Raw genomic sequence first — 26,302 nt, 5'->3', positions numbered from 1 at the left:
ACTTTAAATGTAATTGTATGTTAACTGATGTTCCAAACAGGTTCTATGTATTATTTTTTTTGTATCAGGTGGTACTTAAAAATTAGTGAATGTCTTGGTCAGGTGTCTTGGAAAGAGAACATTGGCTTTCTAACAATTACTAATGTAGATTTTTGGGCTTCTTAAAGTTTTATCATCCCCACTGATTTGAGAGAGATGCTCAGTGCTCTGTATGTTCTTTTAAAATATTTGTAATAAGTTCATCAACTGCTTAACAGTAAGTCTTTCTGATTCTTATTCTAAAAATTCTGTGGGCTTTAATTCAGTTTAACTGGTTAAGTGAAACAGTTTTTATGGTGCAAAGATTATTTTCCCACTATTTTTCTCATAATAATTTGGCTCTTCTGAGCTACAGTTTCTGAAGAGTTTTTACTACTTTAGCATTATATAGTCTGATCTCTATCACAATCGACAAGTAAACAGAAAATATCCCACTTTCCTGTGTTTGCTTCATAAAAGGATATGGAATGTATAGATCAGCTCTTTTTTTTTTTTTCTTATCAGCATCAACCTATAACTTGGTATAAACTTCTCAAGTATTCAGAGAAGAGTGGTGGTAAAAATTTAAATAAGATAGGCATGAAGAAAATATGATCTCTTTTGATTGTGTCCTTTCAACCTAGGACTAGTGAAGACTTTCACTTTTACAGAGCTGAAGAAAAATACGCACATTTAAGATCATATTTATTGGTGCATGTAAGCCATTATCTTAATTGTCTTACAGAACTGGTTAATGCTGTTGATTGTTGAAATGTGAAATGTAGTCACTGTTGACCTTGTAAATATCTGCCAGAGATGAAAAAATATTTTAAGTTATTGTAAATAAAGATGTATAAATTCATTATAAGTCTGCAATGCAGAAACATATCTAAGATGTTAAATATTGTGTTTCTTGAGAGATGTGTAATTTTTCCCTAGATGTATCTAGTTACATTAAGAATGTAAATTTTCTTTTGTACAGTATAAAAATACAGCTTTATTTGGCTTTTGACTGGATTCTCCTGAATTAATCTCTTACCTAAATTACATTCCTTAAAATGATCCTTCATTGCATTTTTTCAAAGCATTCCATTTTATTTATGCATGTCTGAACTTTTTATTTAAATGACACTATTAAATTAAGGCAATTTATAAGATGAATTAAGGCAATATATAAAGTTACATATGGCACCATAAAATTTGAGCATGAAGGCAGGAGAGAAATTAATACAAAAAATATGTGCCATACGTTTCTGTATGTTATTGTTGAGATACAAACATATCTCTGAACTTTAAAGCAGCCAAATGCAAAGAGAGAAGATGATTTACGTGATTTTCAGACACCTTTAAGATAAATCAGTTTGTCAGGTGAGGCACAACTGTTTCTAGTACTAGATGTTAGGAAATTTTCTTTCCTGGGTCCTCGTAAAGAGGAGCCATCATTATTACAGTACCATTTACACTGTCATCAACAATGTATGAAAGTGCCCGTTTCCTCACACTCTTAGAAGCATTAGTTCTCTAATCATAAAGTTTTTGGTCTTTCTCTCATTGTGTTTTCTAAAGCTATACTTTAGTCTACCCTTGGGACATAGGTTTAATGAAGGGCTGAGCTCAAGGCCCTGTTTTCTTTTCCTGTTACATGCATTGCTAGAAAAATCTCTTCTGTGCCTTTTTTCCTTATGGCTATTATTCCTTACTTATGGATCAAAGCTTTGTTCTCCCTTTTATTTTGGATTGAAGCAATACAAAGCACATTTTTTTTCATATCCTGTTTAGTATGCCTTAATCCAAAATTTCTGATAATAGATTAGTAGTTCCAGAAGAGAATGACTTAATACAACTCATTAAGCCTGTTTTCTTTCCTCCTTGACTCGGTATCTATGTTAGTCAGGAAAGATGAGATTCACCAGTTGACAGTTTTAATTTTTTCCTTTTATTAAGAATGTAGTACTTGTTCGTTTTGAAAACCTTAGAAAATACAGAGGGGCCGGCACAGTGGTACAGTGGTTAAGTTTGGTGCTCTGCTTCGGCGGCCCAGGGTTCGCAGGTTTGGATCTGGGGTGCGGACCTAGCACTGGTCATCTAACCATGCTGTGGCGCCATCCCACATTAACTCGAGGAAGGTTGGAGCAGGTGACATCAGCGTCATGGCAGAGTGAGCTTGCCCGGGACTCTCTCCCCTCCAACGTACAACAAAAAGGAGTAACCATAGTCAAACAAGAAATATCCTTAATAGCACAGGAATCCTTGGAGACTCACAGCAGCCAAACGACGGAGGGTGGAGAGGCTGGAGCCCACCTCAGAGGAGCTGGAACAGGGTAAGAGAGAACTTCATTCCCTCCCCTAAAGACTGGGATCACTGCTGTGGGAGGCTCTGTGAGGGAAGGAGTGGGGGGGGGGGGGTGTCGCGCATCTGCAGGATCACCCAGGACTCCCTAGTGCCCTTGCAGCCCAGAAGGAAGCCCTCTAATGGGGTGAAAGCTTTCGTGTGGGGTGACCTCATCAAGCCAATACCCCAGAAGACCAGATAGCAAGAGCTGATCGGAAAAACTCAGGTCGGCACAGAAGAGAAAGCTCCCCCTCCCCACCAACCCACGCTGTGCCATGCCATCTCAGCTGAAGGCGGAGGGCTCAGAATATGTGGCTCTTGACCCACATCTAGTGGCAATAGGCTGTAACTGCAACCGAATAATATCACAATGGGGAAAAAATCATACTTCCAGCATCCAGCAATTCATTAAGTCCCCAGACCAGAGGGAAAACAATAAATAGCCAGAATTATGTCCTGAAGACTCAGAAATAAGTAAACTAAACGACAATGAATTCACAATAGCTATCATCAAAAAACTCAATGAGGTAAAAGAAAATATACAGAAACAATTCAACGAGTTCTGGAGCTACTTCACGAAAGAGATTGAAACTATAAAGAAGAATCAATCAGAAATACTAGAGATGAAAAACAATGGAAGAGAGAAAACAAAATATGGATTCTCTGAATGTTTCTGTGGACACCATAGAGGAGCGAATCAGCATAATTGAAGATAGACATGTTGAATGGCTCCAGACAGAGGAGGAGAGAGAACCAAGACTAAAAAGAAATGAAGATAATCTCCAAGAAATAGCTGACGCAATGAGGAAATGCAACATAAGAATTATAGGTATCCAAGAAGGTGAAAAGAAGGAGAATGGAGCAGAAAGCATGCTCAAAGAAATAATATCAGAAAACTTTCCAAATCTAGGGAATCAGAGAGAAATGTGTGTGGAGGAAGCTTTCAGATCTCCTAGATTTGTCAATGTAAAAAGATCTACTGCAAGGCATATAGTAGTAAAAATGGCAAAAATGAATGACAAAGAAAGAATACTCAAGGCAGTAAGGTAGAAGAAAATAACCTACAAAGGAACCCCGTCAGACTTTCAGTGGATTTCTCTGTAGAAACCTTATAAGCTAGGAGAGACTGGGACAACATATTCAAAAAAAAATTTTTTTTTTAAAGATTGGCACCTGGGCTAACAACCGTTGCCATTCTTTTTTTTTTTTTCTGCTTTATCTCCCGAAACCCCCCCGTACACACTTGAATATCTTAGTTGCATGTCCTTCTAGTTGTGGGATGTGGGACACCGCCTCAACGTGGCCTGACGAGCGGTGCCATGTCCACGCCCAGGATCCAAACCCTGGGCCGCCGCAGCAGAGCATGCGAACTTAACCACTCGGCCACGGACCCGGCCCCTCAAAATTTTAAAAGATAAAAATCTTCAGCCAAGAATACTCTATCCAGCAAAAATATCCTTCAGATATGAGGGAGAAATTAAATCTTTCCCAGACTAACAAAAGCTAAGGGACTTCGTAGCCACGAGACCCCCCACCCCCACAAGAAATCCTCAAGAAGGCCCTCACACCTGAAAAAAGAAAAAAAAGGAGAAAGAGGTCACAAAACACAGAGTAAGGAGACAAATAGAATCACAATAGGATAGCAAATATTCAACTATAGCATTAGGATAAAGGGAAGGACAACACCAAAAACAAAGACAATCTTGTCACTTTAACTACAAACTGACAACACAACTTGGAATAAGATATGAAAATAATAACTTAGGAGGGGAGGAGGAAAGGGACTGAATCAGTTTAGACTAAGGAAACAAGAGGCCATCAGAAAATGGACTATGTTATGCACGAGATTCTGAATACAAACTTCAGGGTAGCCACTAAACTAAAAAGCAGAAGAGAGACAAAAAATAAATAAGGAAAAAACTAAGAAACACAGCATAAGAAACGGCAGAAGTCAATGGGTAGACCAAAACACAGGACAAGAAACAAAGGAAAAGCGGGAAAACCAGAAAACGAGTGACAGAATGACAGCATTAAGCCTTCATACATCAATAATCACCCTCAATGTAAATGGATTGAACTCTCCAATAAAAACACACAGAGTGGCAAGATGGATTAAAGAACAAGATCCAACAATTTGTTGCCTCCAGGAAGCACAACTCAGCTCCAATAACAAATACAAACTCAGAGTGAAGGGGTGGAAGATGATACTCCAAGCTAACGGCAAACAAAAGAAAGCAGGTGTCGCAATGCTTATATCAGACAAAGTAGACTTCAAGATAAGGCAGGTAAAGAGAGACAAAGAGGGGCAGTATATAGTGATCAAAGGGACACTCCATCATGAAGAAATAACGCTTATAAATATCTATGCACCCAACACAGGAGCATCAAAGTTCATAAAGCAACCATTAACAAACCTAAAAGAAGATATCAAAAGTAACACAATAATAGTAGGGGACCTCAACACCCCACTCACATCATTGGACAGATCATCCAGACAGAAAATCAACAAGGAAACAGTGGAATTAAATAAAAAGCTGAAACAGTTGGACTTAATAGACATATAAAGAACACGCCATCCAAAAACAGGAGAATACACATTTTTCTCAAGTGCGCACGGAACATTCTGAAGGATATACCATATGTTGGGAAACAAGGCAAGCCTCTATAAATTTTTAAAAATTGAAATAATAACAAGCATCTTCTCCAATCATGATCCTATAAAGCTAGAAATTAATTAAAAGAAAAAAGCTGAGAAAGGGACAAAGATGTGGAAACTAAACAATGTGCTATTGAACAAGCAATGGACCATTGAAGAAATTGAAGAAATCAAAAAATATCTAGAGACAAATGAAGACGATAACATGCCAACCCAACTTATAAGGGATACAGCAAAAGCTGTATTAAGAGGGAAATTCATCGCAATACAGGCACACCTTAACAAACAAGAAAAATCCCAAATAAGCGATCTCAAATTACACCTAACTCAATCAGAGAAAGAAGAACAAACAAAGCCCACAGTCAGCAGAAGGAGAAAAATAATAAAAATCAGAGCAGAAATAAATGCTATTGAAACAAAAAAGGCAGTAGAAAGGATCAATGAAACACAGAACTGGTTCTTTGAGAAGATAAGTAAAATTGACAACCCCCTAGCCAGATTTACAAAGAAAAAAGAGAGAGCTCAGATAAACAAAATCAGAAATGAAAAAGGAGAAATAACAACAGACTCCACAGAAATACAATGGATTATAAGAGAATACTATGAAAAACTATATGCCAACAAAATGTAACCTAGAGGAAATGGATAAATTCTTAGACTCTTACACTCTCCCAAAGCTAAATCAAGAAGAAGCAGACAATCTGAAGAGACCAATCTCAAGGAAAGAGATTGAAACAGCAATCAAAAGCATCCGAAAGAATAAAACTCCAGGACCAGAAGGCTTTCCTGGGGAATTCTACCAAACTTTCAGAGAATATTTAATACCTATCCTTCTCAAGCTATTCCAAAAAATTAGGGAGGATGGAAGACTTCCTAACACATTCTACGAGGCCAACGTCAACCTGATACCAAAGCCTGACAAGTACAGCATGTAAAAGGAGAACTACAGGCCAATATCGCTGGTGAACATAGGTGCAAAAATTCTCAACAAAATTTTGGCAACCCAAATTCAGCAATACATCAGAAGGATCATACATCACGATCAAGTGGGATTCATACCAGAGACACAGGGATGGTTCAACATCCGCAAATCAATCAACATGATAGACCACATCCAAAAATTGAGGAATAAAAGCCACACGATCATCTCAATAGATGCAGAGAAAGCATTTGACAAGATCCAACAGCCATTTATGATAAAAGCTCTGAACAAAATGGGGATAGAAGGAAATTATCTCAATATAATAAAGGCCATATATGACAAACCCACACCCAACATCATACTCAATGGGCAAAACTGAGCGCCATCCCCCTGAGAACAGGAACGAGACAAGGATGCCCTCTATCACCAGTCTTATTTAACATAGTACTGGAGGTTTTGGCCAGAGCAATTAGTCAAGAGAAAGGAATAAAAGGAATCCAAATAGGGAATGAAAAAGTGAAACTCTCGCTGTTTGCAGACGACATGATCTTATATATAGAAAATCCCAAAGAACCCACTGGAAAACTTTTAGAAATAATCAACAACTACAGCAAAGTTGCAGGGTATAAAGTCAACTTACATAAATCAGTAGCATTTCTATACTCTAATAATGAACTAACAGAAAAAGAACTCAAGGACACAATATCATTCACAATCGCAACAAAAAGAATAAAATACCTTGGGGTGAATTTAACTAAGGAAGTGAAAGACCTATACAATGAAAACTACAAGACTTTCCTGAAAGAAATTGAAGACGACTTAGAGAGATGGAAAGACATTCCATGCACATGGACTGGAAGAATAAACATAGTTAAATGTCCATACTACCTAAAGCAATCTACAGATTCAATGCAATCCCAATCAGAATCCCAATGATATTCTTTACAGAAATAGAACAAAGAATCCTAAAATTCATATGGGGCAACAAAAGAGCCCGAATTGCTAAAGCAACCCTGAGAAAAAAGAACACAGCTGGAGGCATCACAATCCCTGACTTCAAAACATACTACAAAGCTACAGTAATCAAAACAGCATGTACTGTTACAAAAACAGGTGCACAGATGAATGGAACAGAATTGAAAGCCCAGAAATAAAACCACACATCTATGGACAGCTAATCTTCGACAAAGGAGCTGAGGGCATACAATGGAGAAGAGAAAGTCTTTTCAACAAATGGTGCTGGGAAAACTGGACAGCCACATCTAAAAGAATGAAAATTGACCGTTCTTTTTCACCATTCACTAAAATAAACTGCAAATGGATCAAAGACCAAAAGCTGACACCTGAAACCATAAGGCTTCTAGAAGAGAATATAGGCAGTACACTTTTTGACATTAGTATTAAAAGGATCTTTTTGGACACCATGTCTTCTCAGACAAGGGAAACAATAGAATAAACAAATGGGACTTCATCAAACTAAAGAGCTGCTTCACGGCAAGGGAAAACAGGATTGAAACAGAAAAACAACCCACTAATTGGGAAACAATATTTGCAAGTCATATATCTGACAAAGGGTTAATCTCCATAATATATAAAGAACTCACACAACTCAACAACAAAAAATCAAACAACACGATCAGAAAATGGGCAGGAGACATGAACAGACATTTCTCCAAAGAAGATATACAGATGGCCAATAGGCACATGAAAAGATGTTCATCATCACTGATCATCAGGGAAATGGAAATCAAAACTACACTAAGATATCACCTTATACCCATTAGAATGGCAAAAATAACCAAAACAATAAGTAACAAATGTTGGAAAGGTTGTGGAGAAAAAGGAACCCTCATACACAGCTGGTGAGAATGCAAACTGGTGCAGCCACTATGGAAAACAGTATGGAGATTTCTCATAAAATTAAAAATAGAACTACCATACGATCCAGCCATCCCACTACTGGGTATCTATCCAAAGAGCTTGAAGTCAGCAGTTCCAAAAGTCCCATGCACCCCTATGTTCACTGCAGCATTATTTACAATAGCCAAGACGTGGAAGCAACCTAAGTGCCCATCAACTGATGACTGGACAAAGCAGATGTGGTATATATACACAATGGAATACTACTCAGCCATAAAAAAGAATAAAATTGTCCCATTCACAACAACATGGATGGATCTTGAGGGAATTATGTTAAGTGAAATAAGCCAGATAGAGAAAGACTATCTCTTTATGACTCCACTCACATGTGGAAATTAAACATGTAGACAAAGAGAACAGATTAGTGGCTACCAGGGGGAAGGGGGCGTAGGGGTGGGCACAAAGGGTGAAGTGGTGCACCTACAACACGACTGACAAACAATAATGTACAACTAAAATTTCAGAAGGTTGTAAATTATCATAAACTAAATAAAAGTTTTTTAAAAATAGAGCAAGATTCGCACAGATTTTAGCTCAGCGACAATCTTCCTCAAGCAAAAAGAGGAAAATTGGCAACAGATTTTAGCTCAGGGCCAATCTTCCTCACACACACAAAATAAATAAATAATAATAAATGAAAATACAGAGAAAGTACACAGGGAAAAGTCACTTTAAGGTAATGTAATAAAATAGTGAATATTAATAAGATAGTGGAGGTACTGTCCCTCCACACACATACAACTCTGGTTCAGGTCACAGTATTTTATGGTCCGAAGATTCTTCCCACATGAATTAAACAATAACAACTAACTTTTATTGGATGCTAGGATGTACTAGGCACCTTTCAAAACACTTTAAAGAAAATGCAGTAATTCAATACTCAATACAACAGTGCCAATAAGTACTATTATTCTCCTTTTATAAGAAAAAGAAAGTTCATCTGTCCAAGGTCAGAGAACTGCTAAGTGGGAGAGCTAGGACTGAACCCAGACATTCAGGCTCATGAACTTATGCACTTAACCATCGTGAGATACTGCTTCAAACAGTGTTGGTTGTTCTCAGCTATTAGTGCGCTTTCCCGCTCCCCACAGGGCCAGTGCGCCTGGGGGATGGGACGGCAAGGGAGGCTGGATCTCAGTTGAGCTGTTACTAATAGACAAACTAAATCCATGAAAGAATCAAACTCTAATATCCTAGGCGTCCATAGTTATAATTTCTGTCCTACGCATGTACAACTCTTCTAGTTGTGCACTATCCTTAATTATGTACCGTCCTCAGGAGAAATGAGAAAATAGTTTTTCTGTGGTTCCTATGAGGAGCCTCGGTTGAGAAATGCTGGTTTAGACCATAATAAAGCAGAGGAGCCTCTCAAAATATAAAACTTAATTATTGTTCCTTCTCCCCGGAAAAAAGCTGCCAGGTGGCTTGGGAGGAAATGAGAATTTTCTTGGACTTACTTGCAATTATTTTGTGATTCAATGTTATTTTAAACTACAGGAGAGAGAGTAGAAATAAAATCTTTGGGGTTTAGAGCCCCTAAAGGTCTAAATCTGGCCCTGGGTCGTAATTGAAATAAGATGGATATAATCCATAGTAACGGCCCTAGTTTTGTTCAAGATGTTACATCAGAAAGGGGTGGAACTGACTTCTAAAACTCACTTTAAGGGCCAATCACTTTTTGCACTTTATCTTAGGGAACAATGTCTAATACACATTAGGAATGAAAATATTTTTTATGGCCAGGTCATGCTGACCAGTATAAACTTAAGTTCTGAATCATTGTATAAGTTAACTAAAAACACTTACATTCAAAAGTATTTTTATTATCTCTAGTATTCAGTAGGGAATTCCCCAAACCATAGGCTTTCCCCATTTCCTCAAAGTAAAATAATCACAGGATTTTAAGAAATCTATAGGGGCCGGCCCAGTGGTGCAGCAGTTAAGTGCGCACGTTCCGCTTTGGCAGCTTGGGGTCCGCTGGTTCGGATCCCAGGTGCCGACATGGCGCCGCTTGGCACACCATGCTGTGGTAGGCGTCCCCCATATAAAGTGGAGGAAGATGGGCACGGATGTGAGCTCAGGGCCAGGCTTCCTCAGCGAAAAGAGAAGGATTGGCAAAAGTTAGCTCAGTGCTCATCTTCCTCAAAAATAAAAAATAAATAAAAATCTGTAGACATTTAATTTAACAACTGTTATAAATAATGGCTTTATGCACCCTGTAAACTCTTTCTGTATTGAAAATTATATTCTAAAGCTAGTTTCCCAGAATTTGAATTACTATGTGTACATTTTTTAAAGTGTATTCTGCCAAACTTTTCATTACTAATTTGTGTGTGCTTTATGAGAGAGCCTCATCGGCCCGGGTACAAGAAAACCCTGGAGATAAAGTAGGTTCTGGCTACCACATTCTCTTTAATTCCTAGATGCACAGATAGAAGGAATCACTTTTTCTCTTCTGAGCATGATTGAAATCAAATTGATACCTTAAACCAATTTCTGGGTGGAAATTATTTGCTGAGGCATCTGCCTCTGACATTCTAGACCTACTATATCCTTATCAAGTGTGTATTTAATGCATCGTGTCTAGGTCATTTCATATCTGACAGATATTTTTATTGTGAGTTTTCCATTCTCCCTAGCTCAGTGGTTCTAACCCTAACTGCACATTAAAATCATCTGGGAAATTTTTTTTTTAATTCTGATGACCAGGTCACATTCAGACTCTCTGGGCTTGGGATCTGGCATTAGTAGTTTTAAAGGAACCCCAGGTAATTCTCTCATGCAATCAGCATTGGAAACTCTCTTTAATCCTCTAACAGTCTCTGGCATTCATACCTAGGCTTTCCTTCTTTTAGAACCACTGACTCAATAACAACTTTTCCTAGAGAAATATATAAAATAGTAACTGACAATATAAGAAAGAGATATTAATCCATTCCACAAATATTTTTAAAAATAGACTCACTCATATCAATGCTGCAATCTGCCTTCTCTATTCCCATGCCCAGGCCACTGGACACTATAGGCATCAATACAACTTCACTGGTCCCAACCTTAAGCCCTCAACACTTGGATGTCCTTGTACTTCTTGGCCTGCCCTGTTTATCATTCCCTTCAGTTTCTGTTCCAAAGCTTCATCACTCTAAGGACCACTTTCTCAGCAGCCTCAACTGTTACTTCTTCCATAAAATGGAGGCCATCACACTATAACATTCTTAATTTCCTGTTCTCCCCTACCACTTTGAAGAACAACTATATCTGCAACTATCCTCTCATCTCCTTGCTGCCTGTCTCTGAAGATGAGGTATCTCACTTCATTTATTATTTTACTCAACATTCCTGGGCAATTCTCATTTTCCCCCCTTTGGCTTTAATCTGTATGGTGATTACCCCTCGTTCTCTATCTGTAGGCCTTGACCTCTTACATGAATTTCAAACTCATGTCCAACTGTTTGCAGGGTAATTGGATATCTCTCAGGCACTTCAAAGTCAAGATGCCCCAAGCTAAACTCAGTTTTTCTCCTACCCTTTCCCTCTCTGCAATCTCTCTTTCACTGCTCTCTTGGGACTGATACCCAGGCAACCAAGCCAGAAACCTGGGAATTATATCTTCCCTCTCCCTTACCTCTGTATCCAGTCTCCAAATCCTGCTGACTTTGCCTTTTTTTTTTTGCATATCCATCCTTTCCACTTTTACTACTGCAGCTCAAACTCATGTCTTCATCTTCATATCCACACTGCTTCCATAGCCTCCTAACTAGATCCTTTGTTCCTCTCACATTTATCGTCCTTAAACATCTCTCAGTCCTCTGGTTACAATTAGTCAGTGGTTCCATCATAGAGGATAAATTCTATGTTCCTTACCCTGAGACTTATTTCTCCCACCCCATCTCCTATCATTCTTGCTTTCACTTGAGGTTTAAGTAACATCAAGCTGCTTTGTACTACCACACCCAGTTTGTATTACCATACTCTCTTCCTGAAAGCCCTTCCCCACCTGCATTCTCTACCATTTTAAGTTGGGTTGGCTTTTCCTCTGCTACCTGGCCCCTTTACATGCCCACCCATCAGGCTGAGCAAAGTGGTAGTTGTCCTAGTAGTTCTCAGTAGATTCTCTCTTTGCACTTAACAATGCCGTATTGTATTGAAGTTATCTGATTCTTTGTACCCAAATAGAATCTAAGTTCCTTAAGGGTAAGGGACATGCAGGCACTATGTCCCTGCTACAGGTACGTGCTCAACGTTAATTAAATAAACTGAAGTGTTTAAAGAAAAAGACTCAGAGATAAAATGGATTTTGAAAGCAGCAATAGCATCTACATAAAGCTTTTCCTGACACTGGCAGTAAAGACAGAAGTTAATTTAGTTTCCCAAATTCAGCAACCAATGCAACTATCTCTTGTCCATAAGACCTACCTGGTCCTGATTGTTTAATCTAGATTTCTTACTGACATCTATGCAGCTATTTAGATTACATTTCTTTTTTTTAAAGATTGGCACCTGAGCTAACATCTGTTGCCAATCTTTGTTTTCTTCTCCTACTTCTCCCCAAAGCACCCCCCTTCAACCCCCCAGTATATAGTTGTATATTCTAGTTGTAGGTCCTTCTGGCTCTGCTATGTGGGACGCCACCTCAGCATGGCTTCATAAGCCATGCTAGGTCCATGCCCAGGATCCAAACTGGCAAAACCCCCGGCCGCTGAAGAGGAGCATACGAACTTAACCACTTGGCCATGGGGCCAGCCCCTAGATTATATTTCTATTTGCAATATATAAACTGATATTCTTGAATTTGATCATATAAAATATGGTTTGGGTAAAAAAACCTTGTTTGAATATAAAAGCAATTAAACTTGAAAAAATGATTTCACATTTTTTAACTCAGTCATCTCCCTGAGGAAGAAATATATAAAATATCCTGATTTTCTTTGTTGTGCAGACAGATGAGATCACTGGTGAAGAAAAATACACAGCTGATATTTTGATCTTGCAATCTACAGTTTAAAAATTAATTAAAACTTTAAAAATTATTTTTCCTTTAAATTTGATGACATTTCTTTTTATATTCCTTGTTTTGTAGATATAGAATCTTTATCTCCGAGATTTTTTAAATTACAGTTTGGAATAAATTTTCTTCTGGGTTCTATATAGTCTTTTTGCTCCTGGTCTATTTGTTTTGTCTCTCTCAGACTTGAGGCTTTATTTAAAAGTTTGGTGATGCTAAAATAGATTGGAAACTCTGCTTGCAGGGGCAGAGCTTATCAGTTAGTAGGTTTGACTGTGGATCCACAGGTGAACTGGCTTTTTCAGTTGAGGCCTCCTAACTGTCTTCTGATTAGTCTGCCTGGAGAGGAAGTGTTTACATTTAACAACCAGGGGATATATGACTAGTTGGCAGTATTCTAGGAGCCAAACAGGAGAAGGTTCTCAGTCTCCCACATAATCTGCCCAATTGCACCACCCCTCCAATTTCAGTGTGACTTCTCATTCTTAGTCTGCTGTGTTGTCTAGAGCCTCTGGTTCACGTAAACTCCTGGTCTTCCACTAAGTAAGACAGGAGATCTGGGAGCTCATTGTTCCTTCTTTCAGACTGTAACCAGTCCTCCAGTTCTCAGCCCCGTGCTGCTCGTCTGACTTCAGAGGGTCCTGTAGACGACCTGGAGTTCTGTGACAGGAACAGGCTTCTTGTTGGCATTCTCCTTTGTAGGCCTGGGTTTCAGCTTACTCTGCTTTGCCTAAATCACTGCACATCTTCCAAAATTTTGTTTACTTATCTCACCTCCTTTCCTGTTCTTTTAATTGTAGGTTTATACTTAAAAAATTCTTTTTGATACTGTTGTTTTAGTGGCATTTCAAGAGAGTGTTCAATTCACCATGTTTAATCAGATTATGTTAGAGAATTTTAAAGCCAGGCCCTCAGTTTCAAACTGTAACCCTATCAGCTGCTGGTGTCTCTACCCCTGTAAGATGCATACAAAATGAACTTGGTCCTCTGTTTCCCTATGGAAAAGTCTAATGCTCTGCCCCACATTTCTGTGAATACATGGGGGAGTTGCCATGTTATGGTTATCTCTAGCTTCAATTTCCTGCCACCCCTAAATTCCAGATCTCCATGCTGAATGGTATCGCTGTTCTCATCCATCCTGTCAATTTAAAAGGGAAACACAACTCCTTCCCTCTACTTTGCACACATATACCACAAAAACAAAATCAAAACCCACCACTCACACCAAGGCCTCTGAGTCTGTATAAGACTTTATTGAAGATTTTAGAGGGAAATGGAAGAGGGTTTACATCATAGAAACATAAAGAACATATTAGTTGAGTATCTATTCGATATTCCTAGATCTTCAAATTTTTGAGAACTCTTCGAGCACTTCATTGTTAACTGTTGGCTATGTTCTTTCCTCTTATTCTCTCTACATACCCCCCCCCCCCCCCACACACACACAAGTTCTTTTTTTATTTCCAATGTAGAGAAAATTATCTTTCTTTTTTGTTTTCTTAAACCCTGCTAACCAGAATGGAATATTGAGGCATCCAGGGCACTATCATTTCAGTTGCTCAATTGGATTTCCTAAACAGCTTCCAAAATGCTGTGACTCCATCTCTTCCTTCCCTCTGCTCTACCTCTTACCTCCTTTATCCAAGTGATCTTTCAGTACAAATCTGACTAGTGCCCTAAGGGTCACACTAGCCCTTCATGACAACAGACCCAACTTTGCACTTGCCTCTCAGCACTTTATGTACCTATTATATTGATTTGGGCCTTCTACCTGGAAAATTTTACCCCTCCTCTGTGCCTGGCTTCAATCTACTCAGTCCTCAGGTTGCCCTTTAAGTATCTCTTCCTCCAAGAAAATTGTTCCTGACTCCTTTTGTCCTTTAATTAGATACTCCTGCCACATGGTCCAATAAACACTGGACTTCCATATGGTAGCATTTTTCTCAATATTGTCTGTTATCTTCCCCTCTAGTATCTACCGTGGGGGCAGAGATGGTGTTTGGCTCACTCAATAGTCTATCCTTATTATCTGGGCATTCTGTAGTTTTGTTTTGAATTGTTGACACAAATAACCCATAATAAATCTATAAATCAAAATTGGGGTGAATTTATTATGAGCCAGTTTGAGGACTTTAGCCCAGGAGGACTTTCCCACCGAGGAAAGCAGCTCTCTGCAGAGGTGGGGTGCACAGAGTGGTTATATACCTCTTGGAACAAAGAGCATACATCACATACGACACAAACGGCTCTTTTACTGCTGTCATGAGATGCTTTGCCAACACAGCAGGTCAATGGTCACAAGGTGAGCACAGCAAGTCAGTGGTCAACAGGTCACGAGGGTGAGTTAAAGCAGGTCAGTAATTAATCCTTAGTTTCTGGGAAGAGATGCTTATTCTTTTTGTTTTGTTTTTGTTTTTTTCCTTTTACTCCCCAAAGCCCTGTGGTACATAGTTGTGTATTTTCAGTTGTGGGTCCTTCCAGTTGTGGTATGTGGGTCACCGCCTCAACGTGGCCTGATGAGCGGTGCCATGTCTGTGCCCAGGATTCAAACTGGCAAAACACTGGGCCACCAAAGCAGAGCACGCAAACTTAACCACTCAGCCACGGGGCTGGCCCTAGAGATGCTTACTCTTAAAGAAATGCTGATATGGGGGAGGCAACACCCCCATCTTTAAGGGCATCATTCTTGTCTTTGGGACATAGTAAATGTTTAAAGCAGATGGACCATGCATGTTCAACAGGCCACATGAGGCCGAATTAGTTTTAAACCAAATGGCTTCCTCACATACTCCAATATAGCCTATGGCTTTTCATGTATTCATCAGAATGAATGAATCCAAATGAAACAGTATTCTGTTAGCGGGTAACACTAGATCCAGGCAGGTTCATTCATTTTCTTCCACATTCTCTCTCCCTACCTCTGTTAATTCTACTTTCCCAGTCTCTTCATCCTATTAGCAGCCTGATGCCATCTCCATATTCAATGGTCGGCTCTAATTCTCTTCTTTACAGAAGACTTCTCCCCTCCTCCCTTCCCCAAGCCCTTGAGATGCACAGGATCCTACCTTTCGCCCCAAATGAGGTAAAGTTTTTAAAAGACCAAGAATTCATTCCCATTATCTTTTTCCTCAACAGAAGGTATCTAGAGAAACCAATGCACACTTTTTAAGATTGCCTCAACAGAGAGACACCGCTCAGATCGCTACACCTCTGCATATTTCCTCAGGTCTAATCAACACTTCCTTCTCCCGTCACCGGAAACGGAAAGAGGAAAGGAAAGGGCCGGAACCCAGCCCTTACGGATTCATTTTCCTCGAGTTTTTTGGGGGGCGGGGCCGCCAGGCCGGCGCTGATAGGCCGGCAGGGCCGTCGCTCTCAGGCGACTCCGCTTCCCATTGGTGTCCTGGGGCTCCGCCCACTGGGCAGGGCGGGAGATTCGGTGTGCAGCAGGCAGGCCTCCCATCCCCCGCCGCCTCGGGGCTGCCCTGCTCGACCTTGTGACCCTGCGACCCTGCGACCCTGCTCCTGCGCCGCTGTCTAGAATTTGGCTTTCCCTCCGGGGCCGAAGCCGCCTTCCCTGCGGCGGCCATTCAGCGAGGCGGCCGGGGGCCCCCGGACGGACACCTGGCGTGTGTGGCGGGGCCACCGGGCCGCCCGCCTCCCTCTCCTGCACCGCTCGGGCGTGCGAGGTGAGTCCAGGTGCACCCGGCCCGGCCTGCCCCGCGGCCTGCGGGCAGGGGCGCTGTGCCCATCTCGCGGCCCTCCCCCTGCTGACCCCGGCTCCGGAGCGCAGCCCACCGGTCAGCGGCGCGAGGCCCAGGCCGAAGCCCGTGACCACTTGTGGGGATGAGGGGCTCCCTCTGCAGGACCGTCCTTCGGTCTGTCCAGCAGTGATAGACTTTCTGTACTCGGGACGCCTGTTGCCAACATACCTGGTTCCCGGCGTTAGAGCCTTGTGCTTGGAAAGAGAGAACCGTCAAAGTCCGTAAGGACAGCGTCCCGGGAGAGGAGCAGGTCCCGTGGTCTCGTCCCAGAACCACCCCGAGCGAGGACCCGGCAATGTTGTCGTCCCAGCCTGGAGGCGCCAAAGGAATCCTGCCGTCTGAGCGGTCACCCTGGGCCAGTTGCTTGATCGTAAAATGTTGACAAACCAGGCTCTTTTGGTAGAGCTTCTTACATTAAAAGGATGTTGATGCGTTCCTTTTTGTTTTACAACTGAAATCCTAATAGAACAGTTACGTCTTCCTTAGTTAAATTGCCATCTGAAAAAAACCCAGCAGGGCCCTACACCTTTGTGTATGATAGGCACTGCATGTTAAATGGCCGTCATTCATTCATCGTTTGTTGCGCGCTTCTGTGAGACGTTAGATGGGATATAGAGATGGGCAAGAGATCTGCATGGTTAAGTTGAAGTTTAAAGTAAAAATACCCGTAATAGGGAACATTTCATTAGCATTTTCACGTGCCAAGCACATGATCTCATGTAGTCCTCACAGCTTTGTCCAAAGTCACACAGTTATACGTGTGGAGTTAAGATCAGAACCCCCATTTATCTGGTATTAAAATTGGTGCTTGACCACTAATCTGGGCTACCTTCTTTTTTAAAGGATTGTATTTTTAAAAATTGCAGCAAATCCTTTATTTGCTTTCAAAGGAGAGTGTGATGCTCTTCAGACCCATTTGGTGCTGCTGTATTGCCTTGTTCGCTTCTTAAAGGGAGTCCACTTAAAAGTAAGCGCCCAAGACAGTGCCTTAAGGAGTAAATGGTCACTAACTGTTTGCGTTTTGTTCTGTGTTTGTTGGGTAGGTTTTTTAAAGAAATTGTTAGAGAAGAAGGAAGGAAAGGTTCCTTTCAAGGTCTTTGCAGAAAAGACTTCAGTTTGGTGGTTCTGTACTATATGATAAGATGTCTGAAAATCTAGAAAAGGAAATTGTGTATAAATGCACTTGGCTACAAACAAGAGTGAGTAAGACTGTCTCCCTCCAGGCAAGTCTTCTGTAAAATACCATAGGGAAATTGCCCAGGACAATATTGAGGTGTGAAAAGTATTTGTTTTTAAACTTTCTTTGAAAATATTTTTTCCCCCGAAGGATCTACTAGACTTTTGCTGATGAGAATTATGTAACTGACCTTTATTCCTTTTTCACTTTGGTTGCCAGGAGGCTCAGAGCCCAAATTCTTTGTATGATTTCATTTTCTTCTTTTTTTAAAATATTTTCCCTGATCCAGACTCCCTATCAGTATTTATAGTTTATCATTTGTTTTATTGCATTTGCTTATTGTCACTGCTTCAGATTCTTTGTGGAACACAGCAGTATATAATTTAAAATAATGTAGATTATGCTGAATCTGGCCATGCTCTCAAAAGTATGCTTGATGTTGAACTTAGTGAAGTGGAAACCTAGAGGAGCTGTGGAAGTCTTGGATATTTGAACTGCCGTGTGGGAAACTGAGTAAACATATTATGAGTAGTTTCCAGAGGTAAAACAAACATTTAGGAAAACAGATTTGTATGTAATGGCAGGAGAAGTGTGTGGTGTAATAGAATGATCAGGGACATCAGAATCAGTCAAACGTGGATTTCAGCCCTGCCACATTTTCTACCTGTGTAAATTTAGGTCAGTAATTTAATATTTAACCTCTGTTTACTCATCTGTAAATTGAGGGAATTATATGTATTTTAACTACCTCAAAGAACCTGAGGATTTAGGGGCCGGCCCTGTAGCCAAGTGGTTAAGTTCACGCGCTCCACTTCGGCGGCCCAGGGTTTCACTGGTTCAGATCCTGGGCACGGACATGGCACCTCTCATCAGGCCATGCTGAAGCAGCGTCCCACATGCCACAACTAGAAGGACCCGCAACTAAAAATACACAACTATGTTTCGGGGGGCTTTGGGGAGAAAAAGGAAAAGTAAAATGTTAAAAAAAAAAAAAAAAACCTGAGGATTTAATGATCTGGTATACATAAAAATGCCTAATACAATGCCTGGCAAACAGCCCCTCAAAAAACTATTTTATACACATACAAAGAAATTGTAAGTTTTTTTATTTTATACAAATGTCTTGTAGATGCATTAAACTTCTTCTCTAATACACTCAAATTTCTTATAATAAGAAGCAGTTCATCACTAGAAAGATGGCCCAAAAGGGTACATTCTCCTGGCAATGGTCAGATAAATTATAGATGAAGTATTATCCTTAGAACAAAGCATAAACCTAATAGAGTTGTTGTGAGAATTAAAGGAGAATACATACAGAATATTCTAAATGTCTAGCACAAAGTAAGTGCTCACATTTTGGCCTCCTCCCTCCGCCTATCTGCTCCCCCCCCATTCCAGATCTTCTCAGTTTGTAGGGCTTTGCTGCGCCATCATGATAACTCTGACTTTGTAAGAACTGCATTTATCCATTTATCTTGTTTGCTTAAACTCATGAACTTCTTTGGTGCTTTCGTTTTCCTATTAGCTGACCCTGACTGAGTTCTTTTTCCAATTGCAGGTGACTGTACCTGAATTTTCCAGCTGCAGAATATGTAGTACCTTTAAAGGTAAATGAACACTGAGACGAGTCATTTCAGTGTGCTAGTTACAAGAGAAAACTTGGCAACGTTTAGTAAGTTATCTGCATGCAAATAACTGACTCATGAGGGGCACAGTCAGTAGTTCCTCTTGTAAGGAGAAAGTCAAAAATAGGGTTTATAAGAGAGAGAGAGGAGAAAAAACTTCATTTTTCAGGTAAACTGAGTAGCTGGCAGCTAGTTGGAATCATCATTAATTAGTTTCAGGCAGTTAGTATTATAAGTTTGAAACTAAATTTTGTCAGAGTACCCAGAGTTGATCAAGTTTTGCTTGCCTAACTCTGAAGTTTGTTCAGTGAAGAACTGTCTGTAAGATATGGGAAAGATTCATGCTTACTGTTTAGTTACCAAGAAACCCAGAAAGCCATATTCCTAATCGTAAAGTTGTTTGGTGAGCGGGCAGTAATAGTAAAGGGAGGTGCTTGAGAATCTTTGATTCAGACGTGATCCATCAGTGAAGTATGTAGACGTCCCCCAGTGGACTGTGTGTTTCCAGTGGGCAGATACTAAAATCCACCGAGCCGTTATTCTGTGTTTGGCTGCCCCTTTTCTAGACTCTCCTGTATTAACCACCGCTTCCTGGTATGGCTGTTATTCTGTAGATTGGTTAGAGCCTCTTTACAGACAGAATTGTTTTCCTGTTATTATGTTTTAGTTGGCTTGATTGGGTTTGGCTTTTTCCAACTCTCAGACACCTCTTCCATTTTTCAGATAAATAATTGTTACCTATTATCAAAAACATAACATTAATACAATACAGAGTCCCCCCTTATCCACAGGGGATACATTCCAAGACCCCCAGTGGATGTCTGAAACCGAAGATAGTACCCAAACCTATATGTGCTGTTTTTTCCATACATACATACCCATGATGAAGTTTAATTTATAAATTAGGCATAGTAACGGATTAACAGTAATAACTTCTCTTGGCATATCCAAATTGCCAGCAAAACTACTGTTACACCTTGGGGCTGTTATTAAGTGAAATAAAGGTTACTTGAACACAAGCACTGCCGTACCATGACAGTCGATCTGATAACCAAGAGGGCTGCTAAGTGACTAACGAGCAATATGCTGGACAGAGGAATGATTCACGTCCTGGGCAGAATGAGTGGGGGGGCGTGAGATTTCATGACACTGTTCAGAATGGTGTGCAGTTTAAAACTTATGAGTTGTTTATTTCTGGAATTTTCCATTTAATAATATTTTGGGGCCACAGTTGACCTCAGGTGACTGAAACCGTAGAAAGCAAAATGGTGGATAAGGAGGGACTACTGTAATGCATAATATATATTTCATACTTAAAAGACTTTTAAAATTGTTATACAAATACGTGTATTCATTACTGAATGTTTATTTGGCTGTTGATGTGAAATTTTCATCACTTTTGAGTGCTGTATTGCTTTTCTTTAGGTTGGCAGTGATGAGTAAACCCGAGTTAAAGGAAGACAAGATGCTGGAGGTTCAGTTTGTAGGAGACGATGATGTTCTTAACCACATTCTCGACAGAGAAGGAGGTACTGCGTGACTGTACGATTTGAGAGATGCTTATGTAGCGGTTATGAATTAAGTCACTTTTTACAGTATTTTAATCTTCTATTTTGAAAATATAGCACACAGTATTTCATCTGGTAAGATTGTAAATAAAAATTTAATTTTTAGTTCACTCCATTCAAACTTTATTGAAAATAATAAAGCTTCATCTAATATGAAATACTCAGTCATAGTGGTAAGTGATAAGTACCCACTTTAATTAAAATATGTAGTTATTTTGACCCCCAAAAATATAATAGTTTCAGGGTTTTTTTTTTTTTTAACTAAATTATATAAACTGTGGAAGAGTGGTCTTTACTTTAATCAAAGAGAAAACGCTAAATTTTTTTCCAGCTTTTAAGTAATGACAGTATAAGTAATACAGTTTGTTTACTTATTTAAATGTAATGTTTAGAGAGAATTTATGCCTGTCATGTTCTAATTCTTTGGATGTTCTTATAGGAGCTAAATTAAAAAAGGAGCGAGCTCAGCTTTTGGTCAATGCAAAAAAAATAATAAAGAAGCCAGAATATGATTTGGAGGAAGATGACCAGGAAGTCTTAAAAGATCAGAACTATGTGGAAGTTTTAGGACAAGACATTCAAGGTATCTGGCGGGGGATAGAGGAGGAATGTACACGCATATTTTTGCTAGTAGCCAAAATTGCTTTGCAGGATGCATAAAATAGTCTGGTAGGTTAAGCAGTGGTGTGCTATATTATTTTTTTTCCAGTTTTTTTATTATAAAATTAACATAAAATTTACCGTCTTTACCGTTTTTAAGTGTCCAGTTTAATTGTATTAAATACATTCATAATATTGTGCTGCCGTCACCACCATCCTTCTCCAGAACTCTTTTCATGTGCTGTGCTGTATTATTTCTCACCAGAGAAGCATTGCTTCAGGCTTCTTCTCTATAGTTGGAAGGGTTGGAAGCACGAAGTTTCTACTGAGTTTTTTTTCTGTAGTTTTTTTTTTATAAATGGCCAGTCCTGTATTTAATTATTTTTAGAAAGATGAATTCTACAGACCAACCACTCTAAAGTTATTTTTTAAGATATTTGTATTTTTAACTAATTTGAAATAATTTCATAAAACAAGTCACTTCATTATTACCTTGCTTTACTTTACAGAGATAGTTAGAAGGAACGTTCCAAGAAGTAATGTTGTTCCAACCTAGGCATGCTAGTATTATGTTTTTTTAAACTTAAGCCAGCTTCTCCTGCCAGATAATACATAAAATATTTTAGACTTGAATTATATTATAGGGCGCAAGAGCACAGATATATATTAGAGTAGAAAGAACACAGATCTACTCAAGTTGACTTAAAAAAATAAAGACCAAAGAACGAAATCAGTATTGTTGGGCACTAGGGGCATTGGACTGGAACCACATTTGGCTTTCATGGCTCTCCTAATCTCCCTCATGTCTTCTCTGTGCATCCATTCTGTTCTCTCTATGCTTCCTATCTGCTCGTGTACATGTTTCTTACTCTCTTATGCTTGGCTTATAAATGGCCATCATGACTACTCCTGATGTCTTTCTCACTTCTTGAGTCATAATGTTTCTAGTTTAGTTCCCAGTGTTAAATGACATGATACCAAAAAATGACCATTGTCCCTTAATAGGCTTGTGGGCAGGGTGGATTCTCTTAAAAGAGTCCCCAGCTAGATAGTTGACAATTCTAGGGCATAGTCTGAATAGAACTTTGGATTTTTGACTTCCTGTTATGCTAGACCTAAGTAGAGAGATTGAAAATAATAATCAGGGGCTGGCCCTGTGGCGCAGTGGTTGGGTGTGCGCGTTCCGCTTCCGTGGCCTGGGGTTTGCAGGATCCTGGGTGCAGACATGGCACCGCTTGGCAAGACATGCTATGGTAGACATCCCACATGTAAAGTGGAGGAAGATGGGCACAGATGTTAGCTTAGGGCCAGTCTTTCTCAGCAAGAAGAGGAGGATTGGCAGCAGATGTTAGCTCAGGGCTAATCTTCCTCAAACAAAAAAAAAAGGAAAGAAAATAATATTCAAAAAAACCAAAAACGTATTCTCTTAAAAATCATTTCTTATTGTAAAAGTAATACATATTTGTGGTAGAAACTCATTGCTTCCACTGTTTTTCACATATTGGCACCCACACAAATGATATTTGGAGGCACACTAGAATAAATGGAGAATACTCCAAACCAGGGACAAATGCTGTAGGGCTTCTAATCCTTATTCCTACCCTGTCTGCAGGCCCTGACTGGCATCCTCAAAGGCCAAGAGGATCAATACTCAGCACACCTGTAACCCGTACCTTTAATTTCTGCACACCAGTTGGAAAACTTCGCCTTAGAGCAGTGTTTCTCAACTTTTTTTTCATGATTATATCCTAAGGAGCCTTTCTAGGCACTTTCTCCTAATCACCTCCACCCATGAAATTTTAATACTACATATGTACTATTTATCTGTTTATTTACTATGATGCTTTGGAGGGTCTAAGATGTTTTTCGTGCTCTCTCTCCTCCCACAAAGAGCCAGTTTTCATTCCATGAGGAGCAATATTGTTCCTGTTGAGAATGCATGCTTTAGAGAACGTGGAACTGTTAACAGTTTAGTGTTTATCTTCTGTCTGTCTGTACATGCATGCAGACACATAAGCTTGTGTCTACACTCTGAGTCCAGGAAAGGAACTGCTCATTTGACTGTGGGCATGTACAACAGAGGAGCCGATAACCAGTCTCGCAGACATGACTTTCGGTTTTGATTTGTTTTTTCTTGTCTGCCAAAATATGTATAGGAGGGGCTGGCCTGGTGGCGTAGTGGTTAAGTTTGCGTGCTGTGCTTCAACAGCCTGGGATTCGTGGGTTTGGATCCTGGGCACGGACCTACACACCTCTTGTCAAGGCATGCTGTGGCAGCGTCCCACATAGAAAATTGAAGAAGGTTGGTACAGATGTTATCTCAGTGCCAATCTTCCTCACCAAAAAACAAAAACAAAACACCAGAAAAAATGCAAAATGTGTATAGCAGTGGAGAGTGGTGTTCCAGATAAGATAGAGGAAGGAGAGCTTTTTAATGTTTTTTTCAGGGAAGAAATGTTGACATCTATCACAGACTTCTTTAACCTTGAGATACTGAACAATAAGCTTCTGCCTAATCTTTTATTAGAAACAGAAGAGAAATAAGCTTTATTTTTAAAACACAGAGGGATATTTGACAAAGAATCTTTAGGAATAGTTAAAAAAGAAAGCTTTTCAACAAGAACCTTTAAATACTTTATTAATTAATCCATTTACTTACTATTGAAGTGTAAGTTGCTTCTTATTCGCAGCACACATCTTGACATACCTGGCGTAGTTCTCATAGTCTATTAATGCATCCAGTCTGGAGAAAAATCATTGCATAGCAGTACTAGGTGATCTCAGGCATGAAATAGAAGATTTCCCAAAGGTCTCCCAAAATAATTAGATAGGTGTCCTCAAGAGGAATTTGTTTTGTTGATGCTTCTCTTGAACATTTGGTTTGTTTTTTAATCTTATGAACAGTGTGATTCTATAATTGATTCTTTAAAAGTTGGCTGCTAGAAAATTCTGAGACAAATATGTGGTCCATTTGTAGTATTTTTATTTTTTTTTGGTGAGGAAGATTCACCCTGAGCTAACATCTGTTGCCGATCTTCCTCGTTTTTTTTTGCTTGAAGAAGCTTAGCTCTGAGCTAACATCTGTACCAGTCTTCCTCTATTTTGTGTGTGGGATGCCTCCATAGCATGGCTTGACGAGTTGTGTGTAGGTCTGTGCACGGGATCCGAACCTGCAAACCCAGGCCACTGAAGCAGAGTGCACAGAACTTTAACCACTTGGCCACAGGGCCAGCCCCTATATGAAACTTTTTAGTAGTTTTCAAATTACTCAAAATTCTCAATACCAAAAAATTGTGAATATATAATTCACAAAAGAAGTTAAAGTAGTTAATAAATATGAGAAAAAATGTTTAATGCTGATGAGGGATCTTAATATTAGTTGATATAAACTTCCTAGAAAGCAGTTTGGCAATATGTGTGTCTTATAAAATTCATATACTCTCACCAGTAATTCCACTTTTAGGACTCTCTTATGAAGAAATCAGAGATCTAAACAAAGATTTATATCCAAGGGTAATCACTACAGCACTAGTTACAATAATAAAAAGTTAGAGACAATTCAAAAGTCTAATAGAGGAAACTGTATATTATTTATAGATTAGAATGCAATATTACTTGGTTATTAAAGTTCTTTTTCTCCAGAGAATAATCTTTAAGAATTTAACAATATGTAAAATTTAAAAAGAAATAACGCTATGACTTCACACCCATTAAGATGGATACTGTCAAAAAACTAGAAAACAACAGGTGTTGGTGAAGATGTGGAGAAATTGGAACCCTTCTATACTGTTGTTGGAAATGTAAATTGGTGTAGCTGCTATGGAAAATAGTATGGAGATTTCCTCAAAAAATTTAAAATAGAGTTACCTATGATCCAGCAATTCCACTCTGGAATTACAAAAGAATTCAAATCGAGGTCTCAGAAAGATATTTGTACACCCATGTTCATAGCAGCATTATTCGCAGTAGCCCAAAGGTCGCAGCAGCCCAATTGTCCCTTGCCAGATGAATGGATGGTTGAAATGTGGTGTATACATACATGCAGTGCAGTATTATTCAGCCTCAAAAAGGAAGGAAATTCTGACACGTTACAACATGGATGAACCTTGAGGACAGCTAAGTGAAATAAGGCAGACACAAAAAGACTAATAGTGTACAGTTTCACTTATATGAGTTACATGGAGTAGTCAAATTCTCAGAGAAAGAAAGTAGAAGGGAGGTTGCCAGGGGCTGTGGGGAGGAGGACTGGGGAGTTGTTTAATTAAATCCAGGATTTCAGTTTTGTAAGATGAAAAGAGTTCTAGAGATTGGTTGCAAAATAATGTGAGTGTTCTTAATACTGAACTATACACTTAAAAATGGTTAAGATGGTAAATTTTATGTTATGTATGTTTTATCACAATTTTAAAACATAATTTATTTAGCCATAATTAAAAACTTGACATGGTCCTTAAGTTCAAAAATGGAACTATGAATAAGGCTAAATTAAAAATACTGCAGGGCTTGGCCCCGTGACCAAGTGGTTAAAGTTCTGTGTGTTCTGCTTTGGCAGCCTGGATTTGAACACTTGATACAATCTGAGTGTGCTTTTTTGTTTTTTCCAATTTTTTTCTTAAATCGTTTATGGTTTGTCATCTACCTAATTTGAAACCAATTGTTTTAGTTAATAAGTTTTGTCAAGTCTTTCTAAAGCATTTAATTCAGTTTATATAGAA

General features: G+C 39.3%; 1 protein-coding gene across 1 annotated transcript in view; it reads left to right on the top strand.

Annotated features, from left to right (window-relative positions):
* The first annotated feature begins 16,300 nt into the window (after nucleotides 1–16,300).
* Nucleotides 16,301–26,302, top strand: part of ORC2 (origin recognition complex subunit 2) — a 53,613-nt gene continuing 43,611 nt past the window's right edge. The window contains exons 1-4 of the mRNA XM_046659384.1: nucleotides 16,301–16,542; nucleotides 19,353–19,401; nucleotides 20,845–20,948; nucleotides 21,427–21,570. Coding sequence (XP_046515340.1) covers nucleotides 20,855–20,948; nucleotides 21,427–21,570 — 238 coding nt within the window. The 5' untranslated portion in view covers nucleotides 16,301–16,542; nucleotides 19,353–19,401; nucleotides 20,845–20,854. The remainder of the gene's footprint in view (nucleotides 16,543–19,352; nucleotides 19,402–20,844; nucleotides 20,949–21,426; nucleotides 21,571–26,302) is intronic.

This window comes from Equus quagga, chromosome 4 (genome assembly GCF_021613505.1).
Source record: "Equus quagga isolate Etosha38 chromosome 4, UCLA_HA_Equagga_1.0, whole genome shotgun sequence".
Taxonomy (NCBI): domain Eukaryota; kingdom Metazoa; phylum Chordata; class Mammalia; order Perissodactyla; family Equidae; genus Equus; species Equus quagga.
This window is presented reverse-complemented; position numbering and strand designations above follow the sequence as displayed.